Source organism: Dunckerocampus dactyliophorus, chromosome 5, assembly GCF_027744805.1.
Source record: "Dunckerocampus dactyliophorus isolate RoL2022-P2 chromosome 5, RoL_Ddac_1.1, whole genome shotgun sequence".
NCBI classification, from domain to species: domain Eukaryota; kingdom Metazoa; phylum Chordata; class Actinopteri; order Syngnathiformes; family Syngnathidae; genus Dunckerocampus; species Dunckerocampus dactyliophorus.
In genome coordinates this window covers 2,134,694-2,161,328 of record NC_072823.1, presented here as the reverse complement: position 1 = coordinate 2,161,328, position 26,635 = coordinate 2,134,694, and the positions used below count along the sequence as shown (strand labels likewise).

General features: G+C 44.2%; 1 protein-coding gene across 5 annotated transcripts in view; it reads right to left on the bottom strand.

Moving 5' to 3' along the window:
* reln (reelin) overlaps positions 1–26,635 on the bottom strand; it is a 153,403-nt gene that overhangs the window by 12,297 nt on the left and 114,471 nt on the right. For all 5 annotated transcript variants that reach the window (XM_054775502.1, XM_054775503.1, XM_054775504.1 and 2 more), the window contains exons 25-59: positions 25,208–25,413; positions 24,925–25,096; positions 24,652–24,858; positions 24,317–24,552; positions 23,236–23,393; positions 22,959–23,166; positions 22,798–22,874; positions 20,921–21,079; positions 20,627–20,821; positions 18,682–18,955; positions 18,460–18,600; positions 16,510–16,687; positions 16,346–16,430; positions 16,069–16,251; positions 14,444–14,612; positions 14,197–14,302; positions 13,883–14,109; positions 13,583–13,806; positions 11,727–11,877; positions 11,384–11,642; positions 10,875–11,124; positions 10,622–10,790; positions 9,786–9,926; positions 9,498–9,675; positions 9,229–9,422; positions 7,013–7,263; positions 6,769–6,923; positions 6,475–6,689; positions 6,089–6,266; positions 4,874–5,049; positions 3,748–3,854; positions 3,436–3,678; positions 3,189–3,364; positions 3,024–3,097; positions 1,817–1,978 (exon numbers count right to left, since the gene is read on the bottom strand). In XM_054775502.1, the coding sequence (XP_054631477.1) occupies positions 1,817–1,978; positions 3,024–3,097; positions 3,189–3,364; positions 3,436–3,678; positions 3,748–3,854; positions 4,874–5,049; positions 6,089–6,266; positions 6,475–6,689; positions 6,769–6,923; positions 7,013–7,263; positions 9,229–9,422; positions 9,498–9,675; positions 9,786–9,926; positions 10,622–10,790; positions 10,875–11,124; positions 11,384–11,642; positions 11,727–11,877; positions 13,583–13,806; positions 13,883–14,109; positions 14,197–14,302; positions 14,444–14,612; positions 16,069–16,251; positions 16,346–16,430; positions 16,510–16,687; positions 18,460–18,600; positions 18,682–18,955; positions 20,627–20,821; positions 20,921–21,079; positions 22,798–22,874; positions 22,959–23,166; positions 23,236–23,393; positions 24,317–24,552; positions 24,652–24,858; positions 24,925–25,096; positions 25,208–25,413 (6,284 nt within the window). The remainder of the gene's footprint in view (positions 1–1,816; positions 1,979–3,023; positions 3,098–3,188; positions 3,365–3,435; positions 3,679–3,747; positions 3,855–4,873; positions 5,050–6,088; positions 6,267–6,474; positions 6,690–6,768; positions 6,924–7,012; positions 7,264–9,228; positions 9,423–9,497; positions 9,676–9,785; positions 9,927–10,621; positions 10,791–10,874; positions 11,125–11,383; positions 11,643–11,726; positions 11,878–13,582; positions 13,807–13,882; positions 14,110–14,196; positions 14,303–14,443; positions 14,613–16,068; positions 16,252–16,345; positions 16,431–16,509; positions 16,688–18,459; positions 18,601–18,681; positions 18,956–20,626; positions 20,822–20,920; positions 21,080–22,797; positions 22,875–22,958; positions 23,167–23,235; positions 23,394–24,316; positions 24,553–24,651; positions 24,859–24,924; positions 25,097–25,207; positions 25,414–26,635) is intronic.

Sequence of the window (26,635 nt, the reverse complement as noted above, 5' to 3'; positions counted from 1 at the left end):
TGGGCATTTCTGTGTGGAGTTTGCATGTTCTCCCCGTGTGTGCGTGGGTTTTCTCCAGGTACTCTGGTTTCCCCCCCACATTCCAGAAACATGCATGTTAGCTTAACTGGCAACTCTACATTGTCCATAGGTATGCATGTGAGTGTGAATAGTCGTTTGTCTATATGGGCCCTGTAATTGGCTGGCGACCAGTCCGGGTGTACCCCGCCTCTCGCCCGGGGTCAGCTGGGATAGGCTCCAGCATACCTGCGACCCTAGTGAGGACAAGCGACATAGAAGATGGATGGATGGAATATTGAGTCCGACTTTGTGGAAATTCATCTCGTTCAGGTCTGGAACCAATTAACTGTGATAAACAAGGGACGACTGCAGACTAGTTTTATGATTACTCTAAAAGAACTGCAGTTCCCCTGATGCTCAGAGTGCGCTACCAGGCAGTGGTGTTTTGATAGAAGTCATTTGTAACAATTGTGTTTTGATCTGACAAATTTTAAGTACCCTTGATCAAATGTAGAATTACTACAGCTTCTGCTTGGACATTGAAATGGCAGCATTAACATGTCACGAGCAAGTGATGCAAGGAACACCAAGGTAGGTAGGATTTCAAGGTTTGTAGGGGGCGATTCCTGCCTCGCCCACTGCCACTTCCATATTATCTTTCACAATGCGTCTGTGTAGGCTCTCAGTCGTACAGGAGTTGTCCATCGAGGAAAAGGCTTCTTGAGACGTCATCTGTACTTCTGTGAAGAAAGTGTCGAACGTTTCGCTCCTCATCCGAAGAGCTTCATCAGTGAACTAACAAGTGCTGGTAGCCTAGGCCTTAAATACAGTAAGAGTGGGCGGAATTGCTGTGCCAACACCCTCCTCCTATGGTTCCTTACACTAAGACTGGGCGGAGTAATCCTGCCATTAGCACCTCCGAACAAAGGGAAGTGTAGCTCCCTGTAGTTGGGTATGAACGACTCTGATACTGGCTCGTTAGCATCTATTGTTCTGGCTCGGCCCTGGCTTCACCTCATTTGCAAGACTAAGAGCTGTGGGTTTTGGTCTCAGTAACCTGCTGAACACAGGGTCCAAATTAAACCTCAAACCACCATTCCGATTCAATGATGGGTTCTGTTGTTTGACAAAAATAGCTTCCTTTACTCCTCTTTCAAACCATCTGTTTTCTTTGGCCAAAATCTTTACCTTGCTGTCCTCAAAAGAGTGATTGGTAGCTTTAAGGTGTAGATGTACTGCTGATTGAGGACCACTAGAATTGTCCCTGCGATGTTGATAAAGCCTTTTTTGGAGCATTTGCTTAGTTTCCCCAATGTAGTGCTCTTTGCATTCCTCATCTTCACAGTGGATGGAATAGACCACATTGCTTTGTTTCTGGTTTGGAGCCTTGTCTTTAGGATGCACTAGTTTTTGTCTCAGGGTATTTACTGGTTTGAAATAGGTTGGAATTTTGTGTTGCCATAAGATCCTCTGGAGTTTTTCGGAGACCCCCGCTACATAAGGGACTACCACTCCTCTCCTTTTTGCTTCTGTGGGTTTTTGGGTTTCTTTCCCTACTCTCTTCTTTTGACATTTGTTAAAAGCCCACCGCGGGTACCCACAGGATGAGAGCGTTCTCTGGACATGTTGTGTCTCCTTTGCTGAGGGAAGGAAAAAGGAGAAGCCTTTCCCTCGATTGTCTTTCACAGTAGCGAAGCCATCCTTCACAGTCTGATTGGTCTGTTCTTGTGAGACAGCTTTTCTTTCAATGACAAATATTGTCACGTTTTAATCACTACCACCCCTAGTGGTTACCAATTAAAACAATGGTACTTACCCCGAGGAGACGTGGTCGGGCAGTTGGATTGTGACCCTGGTCCACGTTGAGCTGTTGACTGGACTGAAGATGGTGGACTCATGGAACTGGAAGGGAGAGCAACCCACGTTGTTGACTGAAGAGGGGAGGCACTCAGACTGTACCAACTGCCACGAGTCAGACCTGAAAGAGGAGAGTGAATGATAAATGCACCATTCCATAATACGGTCGTCCCTCACCACTTCGTGTTTAGAATTTTCTGGCTTCATTCTATCAGTTTTTCTACTGTCGCTTTGAACTGAGTTGTCACGGAGTACGTTGACTGCCAGAGAGAAGCGAGAAGGTACTGGAGCACTGGAGGTATTATTTTTATTGTCATTTATACTATATTTATTGTCATTTATACTGTGATACAAGTGTCCCAATTAACAAGTATTTTTTGCTTTGAATTGCAAGCTAAAATTTGGGTTACGAGTTGCTAGTTACTTGCAGGCATAGCTGAGAACAGCTATTTGGGGGCTTGTGTCAATGTGACCATGACTGAAGATGAGAAATGGCTCTAAATAGCATTAGCAGCGCACATCAACACATCAACAAAACATGTGTACATTATAGGAATCTAATTTATCTTATTTATTATGTATCATGTAAAACTATGAACCCCCACGTACAGCATCAATACATGAAAGGATTTTTGCATTTAATATATGGACATTTTATTTACTGTCACAAATGTACACATTATGCTAGTAAAATAAGTGGAAAAGGTAAAAAATGGAATTTTAAAAATTCAAATGAAAAAAACTAATTTGGAAAAAAATACAACGGAATTTGGGAAAAAAATAGAACAGATTTCATAGGGCCCTTTGAATATATACTTTATATATACAGTAGGTGTCACTTTTGAGTCTCAAAGCAACTACGGTGCAGCCAAGGGCTGCCGATGAAAAAACGTTATCAGTAAATCAAAGATAAAAACACGTAAACATCACATGCTTTTTTTTTTTTAACAATAGTACATGTATGCTGTACATTTTATCCGTATCGTCACATATTTATAAATTATTACCGACTTTGGGTGAACGAGATGTTTTTTTTCTGTGGGGAAAAAACAACCTATTTTCTGATAATAATAATTTTTGACCAAAAATATGTAAATTTGCGGCGTCATTAATGCTAAGTCGTGAATGTGCGGGGTCCGCTGTGCATACACTGCATCAACGTCTACCTTGCATCTTTCCTGTACTGCAGCAGGACAGAATGATGGTCCTCACACGTGTCTGCCTCACAACCAACAACTATCTACAATGACAAGAGAACAACAGGAATAAAACCCATGTAGACGAAGAAGAGCTACTAAATTAAGCTGGACTGCTCTTTTGCGTCATCATACCTTGAACTGTAAAATATATCCTGGCTGTACAATGAGCTCCCGAGTGGCCAGGATGTTGTGTGTCCTGTCTTGGTTCTTGTTGGGCCAGTAAAGGTGGAATGAGGGGTTTCCACAGAAGCCAGCGGTTCTCACAGCATTCGGGTAGAAACTCCAGCTTTCTTCATGAGAAACACCCTCTGGCAAACAAATAAAACGTGAAGGATGTTTAATTAAAACAAAAAAAAACACATTTCTTGTACAAACTTACCGTCATCAAAGGTGTCAAGCAAGGTTGATGGATTAATGTCCGACCCCCCTACTAAGATGTTGTCTACAGCCCACTGGGCTCTTTCCAGGCTGGGGGAGGCCAAGCCAGAGGAAATAGTGAATGGCTGCCACCAGCGTAAGCGAGTGGCGTTGGTTAATGCCCCCTCTGGCAGGACAATGTAATCTCTCCTCACAGAGACATACTTGAGATAGTCCATCTCATGCAGCAGGATCCACGACACACCTTAGGAACACATTAATTCATTTGAACAGTGGACGATAAAAAGGAGGAAATCAAATGTAGTCGGCACACCTCCATCAGTTGAATAGTCCAGGAGCACTCCCTCTTTTCGACATGTTGGACGGTGGCACATGGACATGTTATTTTCGCTTCCAATCCTGGCCCAGTACTCCACAAACCTATTAAAGTATTAAGTTTTATTGTAGCTCGAGATAATGACCGTAAATTCCGCTGTGTAAGCACCACTCATCAAATTTAGAGGAAAAAACACATTTGTCCAAATATAAGCCGTACGTGTCCATGTCATAAAACAGTGTGCACGAGTCAGTGAGGACCAGACAGCTTTTTATTTGACAGTCGTCAATCATGGGCAATGAAACAACTCACAACGAGCTTATCAACCCACTGCAAATTGCAGGAGGTCATTACTCAATATAACAGTCTGACTCGCGGTGTCATCTTACAAACAACAACTCATCACACAGCAAGTTAACACTCAAAAGGTATCTAAGAACTATACATTGCAAGTACCAATATGACTTCAAAATTACTTCAGAACAGCAGCTTTTTTAACATCTACCCATAATGCATTACTGCCAGAAGAGCAGTTCATTGTAGGACACACAGCATAAAAATGGTGGATGGTGCTGCAATGCAGCCTCTGTTCACCAGAGGGAGCCAGAGGACCCGGAGCCCAGAGGGAGACTGACGTCATTGCAGCACCCCAATAAATGCGTTGCTCGGATGCAATAGATTATGGGAAAACTTTAAATGTTGTCTTTTCATTTCAAACTTATATTGGAACATGTTTGTATATTTGTCAGGTGTACCTTTTCGAGTGTTAAGTTGCTGTGAGATGAATTTAGTGTTAGTAAAGTGTTCTTAGTAAGATGACACCGTGAGTCAGACTGTTATGTTATTATATATAATGACCTCCTGCGATTTCCTGAGTTGACAATCTTGTTATGAGTGCACTGATAGCTCGTGAAAGAGCTACCGTTTCCTCACTGATTCGCGCGCAGCACAGTATTTAAACAATTAGTAGTACTTCTGAAATAAAGGAGATGTTACGAGGTTAGAATTTAGCCATAAATGAGCCGCATTGCTGCAGGAAGCCGCAGGGTTCAAAGTTTAAGAAAAAAGTAGCGGCTTATCCACCGTAAGTTCCGCTACAAGTTTCTAAGACTTCAGTACTTACTTGGCTCCACGGAGGTCCATATCAGCCGTAACAGCTTGTCTGGCATCAGCCCCTCCAAAATACAAAGCGGTACCTTCTACCAACACACCACAGTCCGTACAGGGTCGGCCACCCTCTAGAACCTGCCATTGTGGGCCAGCTGCTCCTTCCCAGTCAAAACGTTCCTTCAAAGACGCCTGCAGAAAGAATACAGTGGATACCCACACATTTACCATTCAGCATTCACAGCCCCACAAATTTTTGGTAAAACAAATCTATCATGCTGGCTAGTCCAGCTGTGGCAACAATAAGAACTATAAACAGTAAAACATTGGATGTCAAGAGTGTGTTAACTCCTTGTTTATTTCCCTGATGGCCTCCTCAACACGTTTTATAAATATGCAACAAACACGGCAAAATGTTGGAAGAAAGAGCATCACAAGCTACGCAGCATACCTTGCGGTGGGAATATACGGGTGTTTTTTCGGCATGGGTATTACGTGTAGATATTTGTTTGTATGCCCACATGGTTTACTTAGGGCGTCGTGTGTGTTGACATGCTACAGATTGCATCTGACTATTTTGGTGACTCAAGCGTGAGCACAATAGCACTGCAAGTCGTGTTGCTGTCTACAGATTCCATGTTAGAGGTTTAAAAGAAAAGGAATTTGGAAATGTCAGGTGGGCCGGATTAAGACGCTTGGCAGGCCTGATGTGGCCTGCGGGCCGCAGTTTGCCCACCCCTGCCCTAGAGCCTGTTTATGACCACCAAACAAGTGAAAAATAAACTATCAAAAAGTGCTGAAATGCTGGTGTTTGAAGTTCTGTATTTCCATGATGTCTTGGAAAAAAAACGTCCTTCCCTTTGACAGCTTTGTAAAAAAAATTTAAAAGCAGTCTTCACTACACTTCTTAAATTGGAGCTCTGCTAACTATCCCTCTGTCAGCTGCAGCTGTAAGTTTGATCATTTTGTTTTTCTTCAGCGAACAGGCTCACCTAGCATGCTCTTGCTGTTTAATTGTGAGTGTATATTTATGTGATATATGGCATCTAAATGGCTGTTTGCCTACATGTGCCCCAAGGTTGGCTGGCGACCAGGCCAGGATGTACCCCACCTCTCGCCTGAAGACAGCTGGGATAGGCTCCAGATTATCCTGAACCTAATGAGGGCAAGCGGTATAGAAAATGGATGGATGCATGGATGGATATGGCATCGTTCCAGCGAGCTACACTACCTTCAGAGCAGCACTGGCGTAGCAGTTTTGTCCGGTAAATCCTGGGTCGCATAGGCAGCGCCGATCCAAACAGTCCCCATGCCCTCCGCAATGGCTCTCACATGCCGGTCCAATGTAAAAGTTCTCCACGCCCCACTGGACGTCTGAGTGCTGCTGGTAAAACCTGAAGCGCACTGAACTAAAGGAACAGGAAAAAGATATTGAATCCTTTGGGTGATGTAAAGAGTTTAGTTAAACAACATGAATTGGCCTTTTTCAAGATTTATATGACAAAAGTTTCAATAATTGATATTGTAACAATAAATAGATCCATCAATAATGGAGCGCATGCATGCTGGAACATTAAATATTAACAGTGCTGTATGTTTCGCAACGGGGTGACTTACGTGCCAGCCAGGCCGTCAGGCAGGGGATAGACGGCCCGCTTCCAGCCTTGCGCAGGGAAGAAGACTGATGGCTGGGAGACCTGACCACCACAGCGGGGATCAGCAGGCAGACACTGGGGAACCAGGTACTTCCACGTCACACCAAAGTCTGCAGAGTACTGGACATGGACCTGCCTGTCTGCAGGGCGATCAGGCACAACGCAGCCGACTGCAATCTAAAGGACCCACATGTCCAAAGTGTTGGTGCATCAGTGAACGAAAATGCATTGCCACAACACTGGGCTCACGCATCACCTTGAACTGCATGACCCAACCCTTTTCTGGGATGACATCATGCGTGACAGCATAGACCTCTCTCCCATCGGCATTGCCACACACCATCACTCCATCGGGGGAGCTGCAGAAACGCTGCACTGAACAGTCCTCTGAGAACAACCAGTGATCGCTCACTATCAGCACAAAACAAAACCATGGAAAACAATATCTTATGTTTAGTCAGGAAGGCTGGAACAAATGCTTGGACAGTGGTCTGCTATACCTATTGGTGTTTCCTCCTGCTCACTCAGGTCACTCATTCGTCCTGAGGTTTCATCAGCTGGAGCTCTCTCGTGGTTGGGCAGTGCGACCCCACCAAATGTGTCCGAAATCTGCGCACGCGTGTCTGAACCCGCAATGAGGACATTATCCAGGGCCCAGTCACTGTGGTCTACCCCGTCATGCTGAGGCTGCCACCAGCGCACACGCACTCCTTCTTGACGTGCAGCAGGGGGCAGCAATACATTTACAAACCTGGACAGATGGCATTTTCATTTGTGATATTTGCTGGTAAATCATACGGGTACAGTATATGCTACATGCTACATTGGGTGTTCATGATAAATCTATTCCTTTTAGAAATGACACAACGCTGTTTTGTGTTTAGTACCACAAATGTACTTTTGAACTGAACAATGATGAATTCCAAATAATTTAAACATTTTTTACTATTGTGACAAATACGTCATGTCATTTTTCCACAGCAAAAAGCCTGATGTGATGTTTTCAACACAAATTGATAGGCTGTAAGAGAAAGTGAATGCCGTAAAGAAGGCAAAAAAAAGGATGACATTACAGCACAAAAGATGATGATGATGATGATGATGATGATGATGGCTGATTTGCAACAGTCTACGCGCATGAACGATTTGATTGTGCCAAGACAATGTTGCTTCAACAGAGCAACGGGGGGCCCGACTTTCTGTAGTACACGAAATATCGAAGATGACGCAAAGACCATGTACTCCAAAAAACGTACTCCATTATTTACTGTGGTATAAAAAGTGTTTGCCGCCTCCTGCTTTTTTTGTTTTTTGCATGTTTGTCACACTTAAATCTTTCAGATCATCAAACAAATGTAAATATGAATCAATGACAACACAACTGAACACAAAGTTTTTAAATGAAAGTTTTTATTATTAAGGGGCCCTGTGTGAAAAAATAATTGCCCCCTAAGCCTAATAAGTGGTTGGGCCCCCTTAGCAGCAACAACTGCAATAACTTGCAAGGAGTCTCTTACAGCGCTGTGGAGGAATTTCGGCCCACTCATCTTTGCAGAATTGTTGTCATTCAGCCACATTGGAGGGTTTTCCAGCATGAAGCACTTTTTTAAGGTCATGCCACAGCATCTCAATAGGATTCAGGTCAGGACTTGGACTAGGCCACTCCAAAGTCTTCATCTTGTTTTTCTTCAGCCATTCAGAGGTGGACTTGCTGGTGTGTTTTGGATCATTGTCCTGCTGCAGAACCCAAGTTGGTTTCAGCTTGAGGTCACCAACAGATGGCCGGACATTCTCCTTCAGACTTTTTTGGTAGACAGCAGAATTCATGGTTCCATTTATCACAGCAAGTCTTCCAGGTCCTGAAGCAGCAAAACAACCCCAGACCATCACACTACCACCATATTTTACTGTTGGTATGACTAAAATGCGGCGTTACTTCCAAAAAGTTCAACTTTGTCTTGTCAGACCACAAAGTATTTTTCAAAAGGTGTTGGGGATCATCAAGATGTTTTCTGGCAAAATTGAGATGAGCCTTGATGTTCCTTTTGCTCAGCAGTGGTTTTGGTCTTGGAACTCTGCCATGCAGGCCGTTTTTGCCCAGTGTCTTTCTTATGGTGGAGTCATGGACACTGACTTTAACTGCAGTTCTTTGGATGTTGTTGTGGGGTCTTCTGTGACCTCTTTGATGAGTTGTTGCTGCGCTCTTTGGGTAATTTTGGTTGGCTGGCCACTCCTGGGAAGGTTCACCACTGTTGCATGTTTTCACCATTTGTGGATCATGGCTCTCACTGTGGTTCACTGGAGTCCCAAAGCTTTAGAAATGGCTTTAGAACCTTTTCCACACTGATAGATCTCAATTATGTTTTAACAGAGGGTGCAATCCCTTTTTCACACAGGGCCATGAAGGTGGTTTGGATTTCTTTTCTCCCTTAATAATAAAAAGTTTCATGTAAAAACAATTTGTGTTCAGTTGTGTTGTCATTGGCTAATATTTACATTTAACCTAGCATAGTCACGACTGCAACATGACAACCACTCCAAAATGTTTCGTATGTGTCACTTCGGGACTTGATGACTTAAGGTCAAGCACAAAGCTGTGTAGGGCCCGTTTTAGGACATTTAAAGGGTAAAAACAACAAACCACATGACTGGTCACATAAAGAGCCACCACAGAGGAATGTATGATGAACCATCTGTTCAATTTAAAAGTACTCACCCAGGCTTTGTGTACAGATCATAGAAGATCTCAGTCAGCAGATGCCAGTGGATTCCTCCGTTCAAGCTGTACTCCAGGAGCACACCCTGGTTACGGTTGCTAGGTGGGATCATGCAGCCGTACATGAAGTAGAACTGGATGAACTCAGCATTGGTCAGGTTCAGGTCCACTGTCGCCAACTGACGGCTACAACTCTGCATATATGCACAGAAGCACTCGTCATGTTTCATAAACAGCAGGCAAATGAAGCAAGAAGGCGAAGTACTTACACCGCTAAAGTGCAGAGCAGCTCCAGAGGCCACAGCACCACACACAGTGCTGAGTTTCCCACCAGTCAGAGTGTGCCAGTGGCTGAGGGAAGGAGTCCGACTGAAGCTATCCTTTAGCTGGGAGGGCAGTGGAGCAACTGGCTCATCACAATACTCGCCACCCCACTCTGGGTCACACCTGATAAAGATATGTTTGGTTACAGTTGTTATTGTGCACTCCTTAACGTTTATGTTAGAGCAGGACAGTCACAGTAGAAAATAGGAGTGTATGCCTTTAGGCTTACTTACACACAGGAGCTCTGTTGGCACCGCCCATGGCCAGAACACATATCTGGGCAGCCGTCTCCAATATAGAGGTTATCTAGAGCCCAGGTCTGCTGCTTATCAAAGGGAGCCTGCTGGAACCAGCGGAACCTTGTAGCAGGAGACCTACAAACAAAAGTCATAATGATAGCCTCTGATTTTGGATCAACATTTGCAATGCAAGTGCCTGTTGTAATTGTTAGATTCACCTCCACAACTCTCCCCTTCTCTCTTCAATTGTTCACTCGCGACACACTCTACAATACGGCCTTAAATATGCCTCACACACTTATGATACGCATTTTAAAGTATAAAATGTATAGGTACGGGCCGCACGGTGGCCTAGTGGTTGGTATGTTGGCCACTCAGCCAGGAGATCTGAAAGACCTGTTTTCGAATCTCCATTAGACATCTCTTTGTAGAGTTTGCATGTTATTTTCTTGCATTTTTTTTTCCCCGGGTACTCGGGCTATCGCCCATGTTCCAAAAACATGCACATTAGGTTACCTGGCGACTTTAAATGACCCATATGTGGGAATGTGAGTGGAATGGTTGTTTATCTCTTTGCGCCCTGCAACTGACTGGCGACCAGTCCAGGCGACCAAGGTGAGGATAAGAGGCACACGCACATAGTTTAGTTCCAAATTTGAAATTGTAAATAGTTCATGGTGTTATATTTGTAAGTACATTGTTCTGATGATGTAAAACAACCCTTTCAGGTGTTGTTTATGTTGTGTTAAAGTGAAAGTTACGCTTGATCTGTGGGGGGGGCTCGAACATTGTAGATTCGGAATGGCTCATAAAAGACGGACAGTGCTGACCTTGCGTATGACGGGATAGGGAGAGTCACGCGGCCCCACTTATTGTACGTGTCAGAAATGAGAAGCCTCTGCAGGGTGTAGGAGGAACAGTCGGGGCTTGTGGGTAAACAGTCTCGAACAACAGGTTGCCATGTCAGACCTAAATCCAGAGAGTACTCCAGCTCCACAGCTATGAAAAGATTAGAAAACCACAAACATGTATCCTCACTTTCTCATGTCAATTCCAACAATATGTCTTGTTCAAGTTGCTTACAGTAACAGGAGTTGGTTACAGAGCAGGAGGCAGAGAAGTCAAACTGGATGAAGGCATCTGGACCCAAACTGATGTCAGTGGAAACTGCATAGCGAGTGTTGGACTTCTCTATGAACGCAAAAGCGGGTCCGTCCGAGCCACAAACTGGCATCCGGGTTCCTCCTGGGTGTAGGAGCCAGGAACGTCCATCAATTGATGAGAAATCATCTTCCAGCGGTCCCCAGCCACTGGCACTACCCCCGACCACCACCTGGACAGAAAATATTGTTTGACATGCAAGAAAAAGAGAGTTAAAGGTCCCCTATTTTTTGTGCACCTACATTACATTAATCTAAAGATTCATTATTTGTCGTAAATAAATACACTTTGTTGGACCAGTTATGTGAAATTGGATCATTTTCCTCCCAACACACTAATGTGCTGTGGCACTGTGGTTGGGAATCGCTGCACTAGGGTAATGGGTTGGTTGCTGCAAAGCCAATGTTTGTTCCTCGCCTGCTTCACAGTACCTGGTCAATCACCCAGGGACTGTAAAAATGTCCGTTTTCAGAAGGCTGCCACCAGCGCAGGCGAGTAGAAGTGGTGCGAGCACGCAATGGGATCTCCAGGGCCACTAGACGGGCCTGGTTACTGCTGTTGCTGAAGAGAAATTCCTGGAGGATATTCCATGTCAGCCCTCCATTCAGAGAGTACTGCAGCAAAACCGGCTGGGAGCGAGGGTCCGGTGCTGCCTTACCGCAGCCGAGGCGTAGGAAGAACTGAACAAACCTGCAAGTTAGCAGCAATGTCCACATCAGTTTCAATTCCAGGCAACATATTGGTGAAATAGTCAACGTGTTCATCTAACTCTACCTGGCATTAGACAAGTCCATGTCATTTGTGACCAACATACGCAGCCCATCCTCACTGAAGAACAGGTGGTTTCCACTGGACATGATGCCACATTTCCTGGAGGGTTTCCCACCACTCAACTGTTTAAAAAGGTCAACATCCACTGCGCCTCCTAAATCCAATTCAAAAGACAACACAACATGAGCTAGTCTTGCTCTTCCAAGTGCAGTGGTACCTGTTTAAGTTGGTCCCGTTTAAATGTCCAAAACAGCTGTATAGGTTCAAAAATCCTTTACTATTACTCGTGCCGTCAAATGATACATTTTTTAAAATCAGATTAATCATGGGTTTCAAATGAATTAACCATGATTAATCAACATTTGAAATGATGTCTGAAATATGCCAATTTTTACTGTATTTTATTGAAAGAAAGATAAATGGATTATCCATCCATCCATCCATCCATTTTCTATACGGCTTCTCCTCATTAGGGTCGCGGGGGCATGCTGGAGCCTATCTCTGGTCGCCAGCCAATCGCAGGGCACATATAGACAAATATATATATATATATTTGCTTGTATTAAAAGCTCAAAATTAACTGAAAATTTCATTGAAGCTAAAAGATACCACACGTCTTAAAATACCTATTTACCTAACACTAGTTTCTTTAACAGTAGCAGAACATTTGAATCACACTTTAGCCGTGTTATTATGAGCAATGAGGGCTTGCGTTCAAACACACCACGTCATTTAAGTTGAATTCACATTCTGAGTGTATTTTCTGGGATTTTCGAGCGTACTTAAATGCAGCAAATTGCACTTCCGCATTTAGAGCTACAAAGTGAGTGGAAAGAATATACGCTTATTGTTTTTCTGTTGATTTAAACGTGTAATAAAGACGTTCTTGTGGTGTTCGTAGTTCTCCCCGAATGCATCTCGCGGTCGTGTCGTGACAATGAGGAAGCGTCAGACTGTGTGACTCTGTGGGGAGCTAAGCTGTGCTGCCTTCTGTTGTCATAACAGTGAGATGTGGCCAGCCATAAGGCGTATGCGTTGATTACGCGAACAAATTTTACGTAATTAATGAAATAAATTAGTTACCGCCGTGGTAATTGTGTGTATGCGTTAAAATTTCCCTTCAATGCGTAAACGTCTGCCCTCCTCCTTGCAGGGGAGCACTTTAATACATGGAAAAGAGCCATGCCGAGCTCTTATCAAATGCACTTCTGCCACCTTGTGGCGTTTTTATGGCTTAAAACTGCACTAAACATGATCTCTTCTATTGTATCTCTTCTAAATAAACCCTTGGGATCGGGCGTACTGGCTGAAAATGTACGTATAAATACGTCTTTGGTCGCGAATGAGTTAATTATCAGAGCAACAACAGCTGCGATACGGTAACACAGGGTACGTGCAAAAAATTAGCAAGCTTTTGCAGTACTTAAAGCGACACAATCCGCACAATTAGAGCAGAAATTGCTCATTGATCCACCGTTCTGGTGACATGCTATGTTGGATGGTGTGTGTAGGTGTGGATAGCGAGTTTACCGTGTTGAAATTGAGCACTGCTGTTGAGGTCGGCAATGAAGTTTAAAAAGATCGCCAGACTCTGTGTGTCTCTGTGGGGATGCTCCATTACTCACAAGAGGACACTTGCACAGTATCACCTTCAAGCACTGGAAGTGGCGAGCATTTTATTTAGCACTTAAATGAGGCACGACTTAGTTTGACTACTGTTTACGTCAGTCCATGTGTCGGCAGTGACGATTGTCAGGATGTCGACAACCGCTAATGTCGACGTACTTCAGCCAGTCCAAGGGGCATCGACTTAAACGGGTTCCTCTGTGTCTAGTAAACATCATGTCATAATGGTGTACCTTCAAAGTCCTCTTTAAGGAAGTCAGGGTTGGGGGTGTCAGGCGCAGAGCAGTCACTTCCAGAGTAGCCAGGGTCACACACGCAGTGGGTGCCCCCAACACAGGCTCCATGGCCACTGCACATATCTTGACACTGAGGGCCAATATAGACATTGTCTAGAGCCCATGTGGGAGGAGCAGATCCACTTGAGAAGAAGCCCTGATACCAACGGAACCTCACAGACCTGTCGGGTCAAAATTGTGGGCATTAGAAACAGAAGAGCGCGATGGAAGAAACAGGAGGAGACATGTCATGGTCACCCGCAGAGGCGCAGCTTGCCAAAGTGTATGACCTCTCTCCTCCAGCCCTGTGTGGTACCAGGGAAATAGATGCTGGCAGGGTGGAGCTCGGTGGAGCAAAGTGAAGACGGTTGTGGCCCACCAGCACACAGCGGTACCAGAAGGTGCCACGTCGCACCAAAGTCCCGTGAGAACTCAAGGCGTACCGGGTCAGCCGAGGAGCTTTCAGCTGTGCAGCCCACATTAATCTGGAGAGAAAAAACATATGAGACAGTGATTTATGACTTCAGTGAGGGTTGTTTGGGAAAGAAGACACCAAGGATGTGTTTGTGGACCTCAAACTGGATGATCGTGTTCTCATTCACGTCAATGTCCCTGGTGGTGATGGAGTGTTCCCCCAGCTCGCTGGAGACAAACACCATGGATGAGTCATCCTCCTCTCTGCAACAAAAGCAAAAAGATTAGTCAAGGTTACACACATACTTTTTGGAGATTATATCATCACCCTTGGGCTCACTAATTACAAATCGGCAAAGCAAGAATTTGTCTTTGTGAAGATTCAAAGTTAAACGCTTTTCTTACAAGCCGGTTTTCTGGTAGGGGCAGTAGAGGCCCGTGTTGCCCCCCGGGTAGAACAGCCAGTTGGACTCATTGGGGCCTTCTTCAAAGCTGTCTACAACCACTGGCGGATTGTGTAAGGAGCTGCCATCAATGATGAGGTCATCAATGACCCACACCTCTTCCTTCTTGCCTGATGGACACAAACATGCCTCAATTACCAGACATCACCTCATAAGGCCTGCGGTCAGGGGCTTTGGGTAGCGACCGAAAGGATAAAATCGCAGGTTCAAGCCGCCAAAATCAGTTTCCTGCGTAGAGTGGCTGGGCTCTCCCGTAAAGATAGGGTGAGAAGAAGCTAGGGAGAGTCTTTGGCCGCGACCCGACCCGGATAAGCTGAAGAAGGTGGATGGGTGGATGTCTACACGAATACAGACATTTAAAAAAACACAAATCTACTTTGGCCTCTCATGCACACGCAAATGCTTTTGTCCTTAAAAACAGCTTTTGGTCAGTGCCCATGTGTAACATTTTCTGATGTTTTCAAACATTATTTAACAACAAGAAGTTATTGACTTACATTTTTATTTAGAACATGCAAAAAAAATGTATTTATTCAATGATTTACTCATGATGATTCCTGTGCTCCGTGTAAGTGTGTGTTGATTTTAAAGTAAATGGAAACGTCTCTGGACATCTAATATGCAACTATATTGATGAACAGAGGCATTATAATATGCGACAGTCAAGTGTGGTAGCTTTTACAGGGTTCTGATTCGACAAAATGTGCATGACAGCTGTTGAATAGGGTTTTTATGTGGGAAGACCCATCCATCCCATTCATCCATCTTCTTCGATTTATCCGAGGTCAGGCCGTGGGGGTAGCAGCCTAAGCAGGGAAGCCCAGACTTCGTTCTCCCCGGCGACTTCGTTCAGCTCCTCCCGGCAGATCCCCAGGCGTTCCCAGGCCAGTTGAGAGACATAGTCTCTCCAACATGTCCTGGATCTTCCCCGAGGCCTCGTACCGGTCGGTCGTGCCCTCAACAACTCCCCAGGGAGGCGTCGGGGAGGCATCGTGCCCAGATGCCCGAGCCACCTCGTCTGGCTCCTCTCAAAATGGAGGAGCAGTGCTTCTACTCAAAGTTTCTCCCGGATACCGGTGCTTCTCACCTTATCTCTAAGGGAGAGCCCAGCCACCCTACAGAGAAAACTCATTTCGGCAGACATTTTTGTTAAAACTCCACTTGTTTGGATGGAAATTTTTTTTTCCCCCACTGGAGTGGGAGAAATGTGTGTTTTTACGAATATCCATATCTGTGTGGACACGGCCTTCGGTGCTCACACGGTCGCTTGAAGATACTGGCTTTTCCATCCTCATGGACACGATACCACCTCTGAATCACCCCAAGTTAATAAGCCTGCCCTGTGTATACAACTACCACTTCACTGAGGACAGCTTTGCAAAAAGCAGGCTTCTCTACACATCTTCATATAAAGCCTAAAGTCAGTGACAGATGTGAGAGCTGTAAGTTTTTATCATTTTGTTTTTTTTTCAGCAAATAGGATAACATGTATCTCATCCTGTCCCACTCCCATATGTTACATTGTTACCAGTGAATGCACCACTGCATATCAGGACATCTGTTTACCACTGTTGTAAGGTTGCCATAGTCTGAAGCGGGTGGCGTTGGTTTGAGCACTGGCAGGCAGAGGCAGGTGGAGGAAGAGAGTGTCAGTGGAAGCTGGGAAGTAAAACTCATCCAAAAGTAGCCAGCTGATTCCCCCATTCACAGAGTACTGCAGTAGCACTGAGTGGGACCGCTCAGGTACACCTTGAAAATCCAGGAGCAACATGAAAAGTAACATGAAACACAATCATAGTTAAAAAACGGTATAGCCAAACAGTATAACCAAAGAATCACAAACCTTTTGTGATGAACTTGAAGGAAAACTGAATGTAGAGCGTGTTTGCACAATCCAGATCTCTTGACATGATCATACGCAGACCGTCCTGCAAAAAGGTAGAATCTTCAGGAAAGAAAAGCATTTTCGATAAACATTGCTCCTTGAGAGACTTTAAAGACACAAACCCCTTTAAAGATGAGGGCAGTTCCAGATTTTAGAGGCTCTCCATTCATCGTCCCCCTCTCAGCTCCGTAAACCTCAGGCCATGTCTCCTGCTGCAGGTGCTCATTGAAGTCCTCCCTCAATACAGATGGGAGAGGGGCCGAGGGCACACAGTGTGCACCCTCATAACCTTTATCACACCTTGGGTAGGACGAGAATGCAATCACACCAATGAGCTAGTATAAAACATGGGCCATCCACCAAATCAATGCCTTTTGCTTGTTGTAACTCTCTAAATGAACCTAAAGGGTCACTGACATGTTTTTTCTTTGCTTCAATATTTTCTGTCTTGTTTTGTAATAATGTTCTACGTTGTTCTTTTTTTTCCAAAGCGGACGTTACATTCGTAAAAATGACATTTTTGTACATGGTGGGTGCCAAGACGATCCGAACTCTTCAGAAGCGGGGCGTTTCCCAAGTGACGTCTGGAAAAGGGGCAGCTCTGATGTTAAGCAGAGTAAACAAACGCTTGAAGAGTTAGCTCGTCGACTTCATTCGGTCATCAAAATAGTAGTCATGCCAAAATGTTATGTTGCCGCTGGATGTTCACACTGTAATCTATAAGACGAAGGTTTAAGACTACAGTGAATGAAGCAAGTCAGACAAGGGACAAATTGACGACCGCCTCTCATTCATTTTGCTGAAGCTATGCTACGCTATGAGGAACCACCTTTACAAGAAGCATTTGGCTTTAAAGCACGCTATAAACGCATTTTGGATGCTAGGATGCTCTTCCTGATGCTATGCTACACAGGAAAAAAGGAGGAGAAAGGCGTCAAAGAAGCCACAGAACACAGCAAATCATGTCTTATTGTTATGTTATCAGTGAATTTCCCCGCTGTGTGATAAATAAAGTACAAATACATATTATGTTATTATATATACATGTTATTAAATGTAAACATACTGTACTTTCACAGCGACATGTTGACGGTGGGGGGCGGGGCAGCGACAGCGCCGATCTACAGAATAAAAAAGGCATTAAAGACCCCTTTATGTTAATTAAGAAGCCGATTTAAAACAATAATTTAAGGATAAAAACTCCAAGGTAATTTCCACCTACCGTCTTGCATTTGAAGCTGACAAATCTTCATCTACATGTCTTTGTCATTGGACACTTCCGCATCAGTCAGTTTGAATAAATACGGCTTAGTTCCCTGTTCTGCAAGTTCTGTATTTCTGTATGCAGTTTCTTCCTGCTTGGAAACTATTGACATGGCGCCCGCCATGGACAAAAATGTCATTTTTACGAATTTAACGTTCACTTTCAAAACACAAACAGCGTAGAACATAATCACAAATAATACAGAACATATTTAAGCATCCTTTCTTCCATTTTGTATGCCACTTATCCTTGTTAGAGTCGCGGGGGTATTCTGCAGCCTCTCCCAGCTGACTTTGGCCGAGAGGCAAGGTACGCTCTGGACTGGTCACCAGCCAATCGCAGGGCAACATATATACGCAAAGTTGAAAAATGATGTCTTTTTTCAAGTTTGCATCTGATCATATACGACTCAAAATTCCTATTGCTTCATCCCAGGCAGCATGATTTCATTGTTGCATAAGCTTCCTAAACCAAGATGCCTGGAACAGTCACAGGACTGAAGGTAACAGGAGTGTAAAAAATATACAATTTCTGAAAAATTTACATGATTATATTCCATGATAAAGTCTAATTTTAGGAATGCGGAACAGTCAACAAATGCTATTTGTCCAGTGTTCAAGGTAGATTAAATTAATCTTTGAAATTGTATTTCTTAAATATTCAATCAGATCAATGTGCAGGGCACAAAAGCTATTTTGCAATTCATTTTACTGTGCATTTATACATTGTATTTCCTGGGGAAGCAAGTGGAACAGATTCAGTGGAATGGCCCACATACGATATAATTCAACAGTCACGTTTCACTTACACACAGCGTCCATTGTCACACAGGCCGTGACCAGAGCACATCCAGGGGCAACCAGGAGCGAGTAACACATTATCTAGAGCCCAACCTTCAGCTCCTGGTGTGAAATGGGTCTGGATCCAACGGAACCGAGTTCTTGGAGAACTGACGCATCGACAGAATGAATGCAGTTAGAGCAAATACACCGTTTATCAATATCAACTAGTAATTTTACACAGTGCATACTTCGCAGCACTTGGCAGGTACACAGTGATCCTTCTCCAGTGCTTGTACTGGGTCGATGTATAGATGGAGCTCTGAGTATAAGCAGCGCAACCGATGGCTGGGGGAACACACTCTGGGGTGATGAGGGACCAGTGACGGCCACAGTCTATGGAGTACTCCAGTCGCACACCGTGGGAGAAGGAAGTGGACTTGCTGCAGCCCATACTCAGTTCAAACTGCAGGAAAGATGAGCCTGATACCTCAAAGTCCCAGCTCTCCGCATACCTTGGCTTCTCTGCAACGCATGGAAATACACCAGGGTCCAAAAATGTTAGAGTTTAGCTTCCTTTTGGGGTGATCCAATACATGACCTCTCCATGTGACCAATATTGCTCTTATATCTCGCTCCTTTCCCTGTAACTTTCACTTGTTTCACTGTCCTTCCTATCTTTTTTCCCTGTATGTCTCACTTGTCCTTCCGTATGACTCCCTTGGTGTCTCTCCTCTTTCATCTGTCGACGCTGTATTTAGAGTCACAGTGTTTAGTGCCATACATACTTGATTGGATGAGTAGCATCACATGGGAAGGCTTAACTCCCATATTCATTGTTTAGTGGACTGCCTGAGCTGGTCAACCTCTACCGTACAATCTAAAAAAGATGTGCTGGTCAAAATAGAAGTGCCTCATCAAAACTTAAAGTACTTATATAACTTATTGACGATAGGTCCTGGTCGGTATTGGTCGGCGTATAGGTTCGGACTCGGACCGTGGTGATCACTGCCCTATGCTGTTCATTTTTCATCACACTACAAAATTTTGGGCAATTCCATGCAACAGTTTTGGGCAAGACCCTTTGAATGTTGAATGACTTGACTTGAGCCCTGACCTGACCTCCACTCCATCAAACATCTTGGAAGTGAACGAGAGCGCAGAAATGTGAGCCAGGCATTCCAAGATGAGTGCCTTTGACTTCACAAACGTCCTCCAGGAAAAGAGGGCAAATATTCCCCAAAACACACACCAACATCTTGTAGAACAGGGGTCACCAAGCCGTCGATCGCGAGCCACCAGCCGATCTTTGAGACTTTGCCGGTCGATGATGACAATATTACAAAATAAATTTAGTATTACATCAGCGTCCTCCCCTCCCGTAGAGTGTCCAACAGATACACATTTTGACCACTGAACGCCTTGCCGCCCTCCAAGCACGCAACACGCAAGCTCCCGCCAGGAGCTCCGTCCCCAAAACCCGACTGGAGGTACGAGAGCACGCACACCGGCCCGCCTCGCCCCGCAGCCTTCACAAGCATGCAAAGGTTGAGAGAGAGTGACAGAGCGCAGCAATGTGCCTGCTCACAGTAATTATTGCAGTTAAGGCACAAATATAACTCCATAGATGTGCACCTCCAAAAAACACGGCTCGATAGGGCTGACTGCCGCAGCCCCTCTCCCCTCAACCACCATCATCCACCCACAACACCGAGCAAACAAGCCGAAAAGAGTTGTAGTTTGCTCATAGGACCAACGCCAGAAGCCAAAATAAAAAACAAAAACAAATAGGCCATATTTTACATATTGAAACAAAAAATGCATGCAATTTTCAACATATACAAGAACTGTCGGCAAACGTGACATTCAGTGCATCCTGTGTTGCAAACAGGCTCTTTTTCTCTTTAAATGTGCTGCCAAATAACTCATGCTGTGCACTCCCAAAGAATAATCCCACTTGAAAGCATTATTTACAGAAAGTAAGTGTGTTCACAGCATGGTGCGCTCATAAAACCAGGCAGGATGTTCAATCAAGTTTGCCCTCATTTATTCATGGCGCCACAGAATATGCGTGATTGGGTTTCAGCCTTTTGCGAGTTATGTTGTTCCAGGACTATTTCTCTGCTCAGGCATTGTACTGTATAAATAAAAGTAGGACTGAAATTCCCCTTCTTGCAGTATGTTGGAGTGACTCACTATCGATGGCCTCAGAGTTGAAGGTCAGCACAGTGTCCAGGGACAGACAGTCCACAGTCACCTCCCCACCCTGAATGCGGTACCAGTTGTGCCTCAGAGGCGTTGTGCCGTCAAATTTGTCATGAAAACCAGTTCTGGAGCTGTCGTTCATACCAATAAGGACATCATCCAGAGCCCACTGGGCTGAGTGTTTCCCTGAGAGCATAGATACAAACACCCATAACAAATCAAAAACAAAATACAAAGGACTTTTATTATATTTCCATATTGTCATATATGGTATATTGCACTCACCTTGTTGCGGCTGCCACCATCGAAACACTGTGTAAGGGGATTTGGCATGAGGTGGCAGCTCGATGGTTACCACCTGAGGCTCCAAGAAGGAGCTGAAGTCCAACTCCCGCAGGAACTGCCATTGGACACCATTGTTGGTGGAGAACTGCACAAGGACACCTACAGCAAAACAGTGATAGAACATCAGAGTACAATAATCCAGCTCACCCACGGCATGCGAAAGCGGGACCATGCAAAAGCCTGAGGCCACCGCCATCTTTGTTGCTTCAAACATAGAACAGATTACCCAAAAAAGGAAAATACCAATTTCCACCAAATTGTGGAGAGGGGTGGACAGAGACAAACCCATTAAAATTAGTTGAGAATCAGGATAAAAGGTGAAAACACAGAGTTTATGTACACCGCAAAAATCCTAAAGGCACTGTCCATCTGTTTGTCATCGCCCAGGAACCAAGAACTAGCCTGCTAACTAGCAAACCCCAAATATGTTCAACGGGCCACATTTTATTCCATTTTTATAAACATTTTGGCCTTGGTGGTGGTCTGTGCTCGACTGAATAACATACTACTTATAAAAGAGGAAGAACTGTCTTTATAAATATTCCTCACCACTTCACGCTTCAAATTTCGTATACGTAAACCATGCTTTTTCGTGCTTGGATTTTTTTTATTATTAGTAAAAAAATATGCAAATTTAAGCAAATTTTACCTATTTTTTGCCTAAATTAACCATTTCCAAACATAAAAATGACAAAATGAACTAAAATACAAACACAAGGCATTCAGAAGATGGATTTGAAGATTAGTTCTGTAATATTCTACACTGGTCACTAGGTGTCAACGATGTTACTGTACTGTTCAGTGAGACACACAAGCACCAGACTTGATCACCGGCACAATAATCCCTAACACCGGCTTCTGTTGTGGCAAGCAGTAACCCACAGCAAGCTGAAACTCAACTCTGAAGCCCCGACATCTCTTCCTGTCCACCCCTCCACTCCGCTACCACCGGAGTTTTATGTTTTAAATGGCCTATTTTCTTATGATGTCTACTATATTGGGTCATAAAAGTGTAACGGTGACTATTGGGGTGTTATTTCATGTCTTGACATAAACATATTTGGAAGGTTTTCTATGCTCTAACTACAGACATATTCCATTTATAAATAAGGAATCCTACTTTGTGGAAATTCAAGCATCATGGTCGGGTCTGGAACCAATGAACTACGATTAACGAGAGATTACATTCATGATTCACGGCCCGCAGATTCGATTTTTGTTCAGAAATATATTCATTTTTTTCTGTCCGCAAGTAGGCTGTTTTTCTCCCCAGATAACACAACACATTCACCAAATGTCAATATTGATTTAATTACATATGTGACAGCACAGGTAAAATGCACAGCGGCCCCACATTTTTTTATATGTTTACATCTTTAAGCTTCACTGATCATGATTTTTCGACAAGCGTTGAGATTTCACACTTTGTTCGGCGGTTCCTGAACGCACCGTGGCTGTGTGCTGTGACTGTGAGCTACAATGTGACTCCGAGTGCATCTGATCATAGATCATCTTACATGATCATTCATTAGCGGTGAGTACCTACACATTTTATACTTTAAATGTATGTAATAAGCGTGTGAGACATATTTAGGGCTTAAATTTGGACTGTGTTGCGAGCGAACAGTGGCACATTGAAGAGAGAAGGGGAGGGTTCTGGCGCTGAATGTAATCTTACTCATTACATCAGTCACTTACGTTTCATGTTGGTCTGAAACCAAAGGAGAAAGTAAAGTGGGAAGGCTGGGGGGAGCGAGCCGTGTGTCAAAAAGATACATTTTGATGAGAAGCGGGGATCTACGGTCTACCAAAGTTACCTTCATTGCGGGAGCGGGGCCTGGTGCAAGTGGGTCCCAAACTTTTGCTGCCTATTCGAATGTAGAATTGCACCAACCTGCACATCCACCAAAAAAAAGTTAAATCTCAAAATTGCACATAATGACTTGCTATTTAATTAACTACAGTGAATTCCACCCACCGAGTGTTGGTGGTGTCAAGGGGAACGGTGCGAGCCTCCCTCCATCCAGGGCTACTGAAGTAAAACGCCTTGCCTTCGCCAATTAGGCCACAACCGCCTCCTATTTGTCCTCCACTTAGGCTCTGCCAAAGTGGACTTAACTTGCCCTCAAAGCCCTCGGTCAGCTCAGTGGGGCTGGCTACAGAGGGGACGCAGCTATCCTGCTCCACTATGAGAATAAAAATGACGTTAATTGCACACTTTCAGCGTTTTCATGTCTGGCTATCATTGGCTGTACCTGTGTATCCCATATCACAGAAGCAGACTCCGGAGATGCAATCCCCATGTCCGCCACAGTGGTTAGGACAAGGTTCAGAGATGTAAACTCCGTCCAAGGCGAAAGGTGGGGCATCTCTGTAAACGCTGCTCTCCTGGAACCAGCGGAACCGAGTTTTGCTAAAGACAAATACAGACGTTTAACACTGGGATCTAACTGAATGTATGTCTGTCTAAAATACACTATGTGGACAATATTGGGACACAAATTAGAGTTGCAAAATTATTCTGTGGGGGCCTGGATTTTGGATATTCTTATTTATTTAATGTAATGTGTTGAATGATGGAAAGAATAATATTATAGTGTATAACATACAGGTGCTCTTCGGGGTCTAATTGAATTTGGCCTATTACCAGTTATTTTGCAGCAAACTTTACATGTTTTTTGTCTAAATTACCATAAGTGGCATTGTATAGGCTGTTACTTTTTTCTCACGCTTTGAACCCTGCTGCTAATTTATGGTCACGTTCTAATCTCGCGACGTCCCGTATACTTCAGAATCACGCTTCTGCGCTTCATGCATGGAAAACACATGAAGAAATGCATACGATGCAGCTTTCAATCTAAAGGTGATCAATCTGGCAACTCAAATCTGCCAGCGGATCCTGACAGTGTGGAGCAGTGTCAACAAACCCAGTTGAGAACCACTGCTCTATGACACTCTGCTCTTTTAAAAAAAAATTTTAATATGGGCTTAGTCACAGCGTCAACAGCTTCTGGGAATCATTTAGACAAGATTCCACAGTGAGTCTATGTGAAAGTATGAGAAAGGTTACGGTTTTGTCCACACCCAGCCATGCCTTGCTTTGTCAACTAAGGCGCAGTCATGCTGGAAGAGAAAAGGGGCTTCCCCAAACAGTTCCCACAATCAAATTGTCCAACTTGATTAATTAATTTGAATTCAAGGAGAACTCAGGGTACTAAATAAAGCCCAGATTGACAGATTAAGAGGTGGCCCAATGCCTTCGTCCATATAGTGCAGATGTTGAAAGTCACTTATTGCCTCTTGCAGATGCAACTGCATGGCTGTTACCATAGCTACCTAGCTGCAACATTGCGTGGAATGACCACCGTGACCCTGGTCCACTCGTCATAATCGCCAGTGTTGTATACAGTGGGTTCTCGAAGCTCACGGCCACTGCCTTCACAGTTCCCTGCTGCTGGGCTTCCGGGGTAACAGCCCTCTCTCACCAAAGCCCAGGTGCGACCGGCATCGTGAGAGTACTGTAACAGCACTGGTGCGGATGCACTGAACTCGGACTCGCAACCAATGTTCAACTAGGAGAGAAAATAAAAGTGACAAGTGCAGTCCTGGACATCCAACCACATTGAATACATTAATGGTGGTGTGGGTTTGGTGGCTTTCCTTGTAAGTACCTTAAACTGGAGGGTGTATCCAGGACGCAGCGCAAGATCCCTGGTGACTGCTACCCTGTCCCCATCAGAGCGCCCAAACACCATGGAAGAAGCTGTCGGAGCACAGAAGCTGTTGTTGCTGTCCCTCTCCATGCCTTCATTGCCAAGCATCAGCCACACACTCATCTGGTTCAGCGGGTAGTCGAACGCCGGCTTCTCATAGAAGTTCTGAGGCAAAAGGTTTTACAGCCATTCAGTAGGAGCACGGCTTAGACTTTTCAAGCGATATCATACCTGTGGCAAAGTCGGATTGGCCATGGGGATGATGTGCTTCTCCCTCTCAGATAAAATAATGACATCATCAATGGCCCACTGGTCATAGCCCTCTCCAGAATGAAGAGGTTGCCACCAGCGAAATCTAGTGCAGGGGGTCTTTGAGGCCAAAGGAAGCTCATAGTGAACAAACCTGAAGACAAAAAGATCACACATGATATACTGTATGTGATTAAACAATAAAATAATACGGAATATGATTTGAAAACATGTGAAACATTAGTATTGGCCTTGGTTCTCTCACCGAGGTTTGGTGAAATCGGTGAAGTACATCTCAGCGATGAGACCCCAGCTTATGCCGCCATCATTGCTGTACTGCAGCAGCACTCCCTCCTCCCTGCTGTCAGCCTGGTTACAATCGGCCCAGTCTCCACCCACGCGCAGGTAAAACTGCACAAACTCCGCCCATTCTGTGTCCAGGTCCCAACTCACCAGCTGCCGCAGCCCAGCCTGACATCACACGGCATGAAGCGCATGATTATTGGTGGAAGTGGGTAATAAATACAGTACGTACACTCACTGGAGACATTAGGTGCAAATGCAGCTATTATCTCTTATCCCTTGTTTACTGCGATTACTTGGTTCCAGACCCAACCGTGATGAGTGCATTTCCACCGAGTACGAGTCCTTTATAAATACAGTATTTTTGTAGTTAGAGCATAAAAAGCCATTTAAATACGGTTTAACATAATTAGAGCCCTCTAGATATGAAATAGAACCCCGATAGTCACCTTTGCATTCATATTATCCAATATCATATAACCAGAGTAAATAAGCCATTTAAGACATGAACAGGACTCATGCTCGTGCATGGCGCTGTAAATGTGTTCCGGTGTGAGCAAAGCCGAGTGGGGTACAGACAGGAAGTGATGTCGAGGGTCCAGAGTTGAGTTTCAGCTTGGCGTGGGTTGCGGACGCAACAGTAGCTCACGTTAGGGATTATCGTGCTGGTTGTGAGATAAAGTCGTCCCTCGTTTATTGCGATTAAATACACTACGTACTCCCACTGGAGACAACATTAGGTACAAATGCAGCTATCATCGGTTACAGTAATCCCTCGTTTATCGCGATTAATTGGTTCAAGGCCTAGCCGTGATAAGCGAGCTTCCACAAAGTAGGATTCAATGTTAATAAATTGAATATTTTCGTAGTTAGGGTATAGAAAAGCTGTTTATGACTTTCTGAATAAGTTTTTTTTTTATTTTTTTTACCATAGACATGAAATTACACCCTTATAGTCACCTTTACACTCCTATTATTCTTTCCTGACAACACATTGCTCAAGCGTAGGCCACGGGATCACTGCATGGACACTATACATGGCCACTGCTTTCAAGCATAGCAAGCTAGCGAGTTACAGTAACTAGTTAGCCTCCAATGTAATTATTCTAAACTTAAGAAGGGTTTTCCAAACGGAGTGGGGAAGAATAAAAAAGTTAGAAACCCAAAATGTACCACTTCCACATGGAATGGGAAGAGAAAGTTTTTCAAACGCATCTTTTGAATGCCTCATATATTTCCATTTTACTTCATTTAGCCATTTTTATGCTTGAAAATGCTACATTTAGTCAAACAATATGTAAAATGTGCTTAAATATTCATATTTTCTTGCCATATTCAACCATGAAATAGCATGACTTATTAATTAATATATTTTTGAAAACCCGCGATA